The 7,538-nt window shown below is 40.2% G+C and overlaps 1 protein-coding gene across 1 annotated transcript in view; it reads left to right on the forward strand.

Moving 5' to 3' along the window:
• SERINC5 (serine incorporator 5) overlaps positions 1–7,214 on the forward strand; it is a 105,455-nt gene extending 98,241 nt beyond the window's left edge. The window contains exon 12 of the mRNA XM_040340538.1: positions 3,737–7,214. Coding sequence (XP_040196472.1) covers positions 3,737–3,884 — 148 coding nt within the window. The 3' untranslated portion in view covers positions 3,885–7,214. The remainder of the gene's footprint in view (positions 1–3,736) is intronic.
• Positions 7,215–7,538: the final 324 nt, after the last annotated feature.

Below are 7,538 nucleotides of genomic sequence, written 5' to 3' on the forward strand. Positions count from 1 at the left end.
AACCACTTCTAGATCGCCTATCCACAGTACATTACTGTATGTCCACTGCCTGGGTTTCAGGCACACGCACCGATTCATGGCCGGGACCTGCTGATCAGCTGTGTCCAATCTGAATCCTGTGTTGACAATCAACACAGGGCTCTGTACAGAGGGAATGATGTATCTTTAAGAAACAGACATGCTTTTGTAAAAAGTAGCACATAATACACATATTACACATTGTTAGTAACACATTTAACCCTTTGTTCGCCCGAGATGTTAACCCCTTCCCAGGACATGTCATTAGTACAGTAACAGTGTATATATTAGCACTGATGACTGTATTAGTGTGTTTTTTTTTTCTATGTTGGTTGAACTGGATATGCTTGTATCTTTTTTTTTCAACCAGATTAACAATGTAACTATGGTGATGTCAGTGGCAGTTATGCCCCGTATACACGAAAATAGGGCAAACGATCGGCTGGTTTTCCTCAATGTTTCACAGCAAGTCGTAAACCAAGGATAGAAAATTCTCGTACGACAAAGGCTTTTTTTTGTTATTTGTTGTTTCTGATCATTTGCAATCTTTTGTCTGATACTTCTCGTACAAGAACAGGACACATTAAGTGAAAATTGTTCAATTCTGTTCCCGTTCGAGAACATTTTTAGAGTTTGTCTCTTCAGAAATTTTCGCTCGGATGGTCGGAATCGGCTGTCGAAAGTTGTGTACACACTATCGGATCATTCCTCGGACGAAAATATTAAACCGGTTTTATTGCGGTGTGTACAGGCCATAAGCCGGTCCCACCCCAGTGTCAGTTAGGCCTCGTAAAGACGAGGGGTTATCCGCTGGAAACGGTCCGCCGGACTGTTTCCAGCGGACATTCCTCCTCCGGATTTTGATCCGATGGCTTGTACACACCATCAGATCAAAATCCGCAACGAAAAACATCTGCGGTCACGTGTCGCGCAGTCGACGCGGCGACGTGCGCGACGCTGGAAGTAAATACTTCCACGCATGCGGCGAATCATTACGACGCATGCGAGGGTCGGGGAGCGGACGGACTGATCCGGTGAGTCTGTACAGACGACCGGATCATTCCGCTGGACTGGATTCCAGCGGATAGATTTTGTAGCATGCTACAAAATTTTTATCTGCTGGGAATCCGCTGGATTTTTATCCACCGAAAATTGTCCGCTCGGGCCTACACACGTCCGGAATCTATCCGCTGGAACTGATCCGCGGATAAATCCAGCGGATAGGATCCGGTCGTGTGTATGGGGCCTTGGTGTTAGATTTCGACTATCGCAGTCATATTATAAGTCTCTGATCACCACCATAGGCAGAATTAAAAACAATCCAGTATTTATACCATAGTTTGTAGATGGCTCTTAAAAATGATCTTGCGCTAAAGAAATAAATAAATATACATAAACGTGCAAACTGCAAAAAAGTGCTTTACAACAAATTCCAATAAAGTGCAACAAGTGCAAACACTTGCTATTCCACGGAAAAAAGTGTGTGTGTGTGTGTGTGTATATATATCTCTATCCTCATTCTCTATTCTCTATCTCTATCTCTATCTCTATCTCTATCTCTATCTCTAATCTCCTATCTCTAATCTCCTATCTCCTATCTCCTATCTCCTATCTCCTATCTCCTATCTCCTATCTCCTATCTCCTATCTCCTATCTCCTATCTCCTATCTCCTATCTCCTATCTCCTATCTTCTATCTTCTATCTTCTATCTTCTATCCTCTATCCTCTATCTTCTATCTTCTATCTTCTATCTTCTATCTTCTATCTTCTATCTTCTATCCTCTATCCTCTATCCTCTATCCTCTATCTTCTATCCTCTATCAATGAATGATCAATAAATATAGTGCCAATGTGCATAAAGATTGCAAAAATACACTCTAAGTGCTAGATGTGTAAAATGGTTCAATATTGCAATATGAATGAATGAGTAAGAATAAATATCTGAACGTCCCATATAATAGGACAGTAGATAGAGGGGCCAATCCCTCCAATGCCTCAAAGGTCTTGATGAGAAATGTTTCCTTAATTGGAGTATTGAACCATGATGTGAATCCTCCACCAGTCTCCCAGAACTCTCCCCTTACAGATGTATGATAACAGGCACATCAACTTATCCCCACTCTTCTCTACTATCCAATATCAGGATTTCTGTGATAATGTCCTTGCTTCTCTCCTCTATCCCTTACGATCAGGCTATCCTAAGGGAACGACGGGGAGGGGGGAACTCTAGCCCGTGCCCACCCTTTGCATCTATAACGGCTTGAACTCTTCTGAGAAGGCTGTCCACAAGGTTTAGGAGTGTGTCTATGGGAATGTTCGACCATTATTCCAGAAGCGTATTTAACCCCCCTGGCGGTATTCCCGAGTCTGACTCGGGGTGAGATTTTTTGGCTACGATCGGTAACCCCCGAGTCAGACTCGGGCTCGCCTCGCTGAATCCACAGGCAATGTTTACTTACCTTGTCCCTGGATCCAGCGATGCATCCCCGCTGTGTGAGCGATCGGGACCTCGCTTGATTCACACAGTGTCCTCCTGTGCCGCCGATCTCCGTTCCCTACGACGCACGGGAGCGGAGAACGGCGCCAAATTCCAAAAAGGTAAACAAACACAATACATACAGTATACTGTAATCTTATAGATTACAGTACTGTATGTAAAAAATACACACCCCCTTGTCCCTAGTGGTCTGCCCAGTGCCCTAAATGTTCTTTTATATAATAAAAACTGTTCTTTCTGCCTGCAAACTGTAGATTGTCCATAGCAACCAAAAGTGTCCCTTTATGTCAAAAATGGTTTTAGAGCAGCTAGGAAAACAGCGATAATAAATTATAATCACTTGCAGAATTGTGCGATAGCGATTTGTGGGGAAATTTGTCATAAAAAATTAAAGTAATGATAGCGACAATTCTGCAACTGAGCAAATTTCAGTGATTTTGAGTTGATTACATTATTGAATAATTTTTATTATAATTATATTATTTGTTATAATTATTTATAATTATTTATTATATTTTATAATTTTGTTAAAAAAAAAAAAAATCATACCCGGAATGCCTACTAGACTCTTGTTTGGTCAGATTTAAATGAGTTATTCCTAAGAATTACAGGCCTACAGTATAAAACGCCAAATTTCCTTGCAAATAATTGTACCGCTTTCAGCACCTTTTTTCTGAAATAATCATACCGCCAGGGAGGTTAAGAGGTCAGGCACTGATGTTGGACAAGAAGGCCTGGCTCGCAGTCTCCTTTCTAATTCATCCCAAAGGTGTTCTATCAGGTTGAAGTCAGGCCAGTCAAGTTCTTCCACCCCAAACTTGCTCATCCATATTTTTACTGGTCTGGTCACATGATCTAGCATCAGCTTTGATGTAGAGGAGAGCTCGCCAACAACGGCTGCAGAGCCTGGGTGATGTCACACTTAGGCTTACTACGGGCATCTGTTGTCACCCATAGGCTTATTATTGGGCATCTGTTGTCGGCTTTCCCTCCTCCTACCATTTTCAGAAGCTGAGCAATGGCAGGTCTCATATATCGCACATGACACATTATACTTTAGGCCATCATTCATTTAATAGTAATTATTTATTCTAAACATCCGTGAAGCTGTACTAGATTTCCATGGGCCAATGTGCAGTGTACTAGATTTTTAACTATTCTTAATAATTACGACCCACACATTCTTACTGTGTTTTTTTTTTTTTTTTTTCTCTTTCCAGTTACAACCATGCTGATATAGAAAAGCTCTTTACCGGCAGCTGGTCCCCCTTCTGGGTTAAGATGGGTTCCTGCTGGTTGTGCATTGTGGTCTACTTTGGCTCTCTACTGCTCCCTATTTGCTGCAACAGCGGAGGATATGTGGTGTAGATGAACGGAACACTTTTATCTGTTATAAGAGGTTTTATGATCTGTTACATCATGTGTTACACATTCTTAATCCAGTTACAGAGGCTTGATTGAGAACTTATTTTTCAAATACCATTTTTATTGTAAAAAAATATTGTGCAGGACACAAAATTCAAACATCAATAAACCAATTTTTACATCCGTGTTCTGTTAGCATGTCAAGTGTAGAAGGCACATTGAGCCTGAATAATTGTTTTCAGATTTGTTTGTCTCCAGACAAAGTCTTACAGTGAATGCTATTTATGTAATTTCCGCTGTGTATAGCGCCATATTTAGACTTTAGACCTCCCTGTCGGAAGAAATTCCATTCATATGTTCCATTCATATGTTCCATATGGGACCATTTGACTAGTGTAATGTCCAGAGCAGGCCTCATGGCTCATACCTGTTACACCTATCGGCGTCTCTTGTTTAATCATGTGTTATGACAACACAGACAGTTCTTCTTTTCGGTACCTCCGGTCTGTATGTCATGAACCCTTATTTCCTACCTGAATCTGTTATCCAAATTTTTTTTTTAGGCCTTTAAACCATTTCCTATCCTTCTGTAATATGGTTAAAATATATGAGAGTGCAGTTTAAAAAGTGTTATCTGTTCTGCCCCGGCATTTAGGAACACGGTCATTCAGTGTCCAGCAATGTTGTGATCCACTACTGTGGTCCTGAGTTTAACTTTGACCAGGGTCCTAAATTCTTGAGCCCAGAAACAAATTTATAGGTTGGTAGGCTTTTGAACAAGTTGGCCTACTGGTACCCAAGGGTGTGAGTTCTTGCTGCTCGAAATGAACATCAAGCAGCTGGAATTTTCCATCTAAGTACCCAGATATACAGTATAACATTTGTTCTACACAATAGCTGTATTTCCAGATCATACTGTATGTGGGTCTAAAACTGCAGCCATTGACAGACATATACACTGACAGAATCCTACAGGACACAATCAGATATGCCTGCTTGACTTCAATATGGATATTGGTTGACATTGATGTTTTCCAGCATTTACATTGGTCATTAAAAGGCAAATAAAGAATAACTAGTCCATGCATGGACAACTTTAGGCTTCGTAATTGCGGTAAGGAACAGTGGTCAGAATTTTTCCTTTACATGTAACCTGTTGGTATAGAAATAAAGGTGTTGCCATTGCGGACTAGTTTTTGAAGCTACTTGTTCCAAGACTGTCATCTTTTTATTTTTAATCCTTAGTCGCTGGCCTTGATCAGTCATGTGTAGGTGTCTGATCACTTATGCATATGCCTGTTCTAAGTCAGTGACTAAGTAATGAAGCCAGGATACAAAAGACAGCCCTGGAACATGCACCTTGACAACCCAACTACTTCTATTCTAGCAGGTTTCTGTAATGTGTGCTCCAGGGTTGGTGCTATGTAAATTGTCACACCTAATCCACACGGTGACCCAGGAGAAAAACAACCTGCCGATCATATCTGTGTGTATATGACTGGACCACAGAACCCACAGCGCTACTTGTCATACTAGGACAATGTTTACATGGAGTTTGTGCTATATGTTTATATACAGTAACTGAATTGTACTATACTGGCTATGTAATTTACCACAATATTGGATGAATATTGTTGTTGAAAATTGTCTAAAGTAATTACTTAAAAATAACAGGTATTACTGATGCCAATTATGGATAGAGAAGATCTATGTAAGTGTGAAAATGTTACGGGTCTATAGGATATGAAAGATCTTTCATCTGAATCTATTGTGATTGGTGGAGGGTGATGGTATAGCCTGTGGTCTTATATTGTACATTACATTGATGGAAAGCTGATGCTGGCTATGGTCTTCCTGTCGACCCAGTCTGTATGTGAATGCAATTCACATACAGCAGAAAGGTCCCTTTTCTATAGAGAAGGGAATGGTCAGTACCCTACAGTGCAGTGGTCTCCAAACTGTGGCCCTCTGCTTGCTTTATCCTGCCCTTCAATGATATTAGACACAGGGCTCCCGCCAAATACCAAGTGTGGCGATGGTTACTTTCTGATGCCAGAAGAATCCCCACTTCTGCTGGCCACAGTCTGGCCCTCCAAAAGTCTGAAGGACAATAAACTGGACCTTTGCTTAGAACATTTGAAGACCCCTGCTATAGTGCATTGATTTTCTAGCAGGTTAGAAAACCAATATTAAATTATTGATCGGTTATTTACACTGATGCCCTATACAGCATAATAGTTGTCCAGTTGTTGCAAACATATTTATAGTTGCCCATTTCCTATTATGAAGATCCATACCTAAAATGTACTTCACCAGTTCTCTCTCTTTTTTGTGTAACCATTTGGTACCAATCGCAACCGAGTCTTCTGACACTTAAAACAATGAGATTGACCTAAAATGTTACAACAGTGCTCCAGTGCAGACTTGTGCATACCTGCTGCAGTCTTTAAATGGAACCCTATGGAGCCCCTTGGATTCTAGGCCCATACTGTGCAAAAACACCTTGGCTTTTGCCAGAGCCCCTACTGCCCACTGAAGTTTTGGCATGTTTAAGGACGGGCCATTTTCCCTTTACTTGTGTTAAATCATCAAAGAAGGGCTACAAAGCAAATTAGAATTTTGTCCACAGCGTTTACCATCGCCCTTTACCTATTTTCTAGTCTTAGGTGGAATTTTCTTTAAAAGATGCTTTTATAAAGGTCCTTGGGTGGAGTTTAACCTTGGGGCCACACTTCTGAACACTGTGTAGCTTACTAAACTGAAACAGACAGACCGAAGTGCAATGTAATTGGTATTGTTCTGTGATCTGTGGTAAGAATTATTCTCGGATAGGGAGATTTTTACATTATGCAATATCAGATGCCGTATATTATCCAGATGAAAAAAAAAACTTTATCTTAAAAGGGCTTATATTATAGAGTAATATAAATGATATGAAACATATGCACATGTAACTAAATTTACCAAAAACTATACATCGGTGGTTTTCTACAAGCTGTGAATTCACTAAAATGTATTTGTTTCCTTTTTTTTTTTTTACTTACAAGATGTACCGGTATTTGTTGTATGAATATCATAATGGCCAGTTCTCATTTAATGGCAGTTCTTCTTCCTTTTTTTTTTTTTATTACTGTAAGTGTTTTTATAGACAGAAAATGGAATGAAACTTAGAGGTTGGAGCCCAAAAGTGGGCCGTAAAAAAAATTGGGCGAGAAGTTCTCTGGTCCACAGTAACCACATTATTGGTTTCAAATGAAAGGGATCTTTTCTGTTTTAGCTATAGAATTATGCTGTCCTCCTAAACCTCTTTATAATTAAAAGGTAATGGTAACAGGTTTTGTAGGATCTGGATTTCTGTGTTGTTGTTCGCTAAATTGAGCCATCTTCTAGTTTTTACATGTTTTCCTGCATGATGGTGGTCAAGAATCTCAGACAGAGCAGTGTGGTTTCTGAAGCCATTTACCGGTATCTGTCACAAATCGGCAACAAATTGGTTTTGCTGGTCTGTGAGTGGCTTTTTTCTTCTAGATATAGACAGAAAGGTCTAAGGTGGTAGATGACAAAAATCACCCAAGTCCCTGGTGTGTAAGTCCTTGTATATATTTACTAACCGCATGTACAGTTCAGCCTGGTAGCTTTGGCACTTTAATATGGTTA

Source organism: Rana temporaria, chromosome 1 (assembly GCF_905171775.1).
Source record: "Rana temporaria chromosome 1, aRanTem1.1, whole genome shotgun sequence".
NCBI lineage: Eukaryota > Metazoa > Chordata > Amphibia > Anura > Ranidae > Rana > Rana temporaria.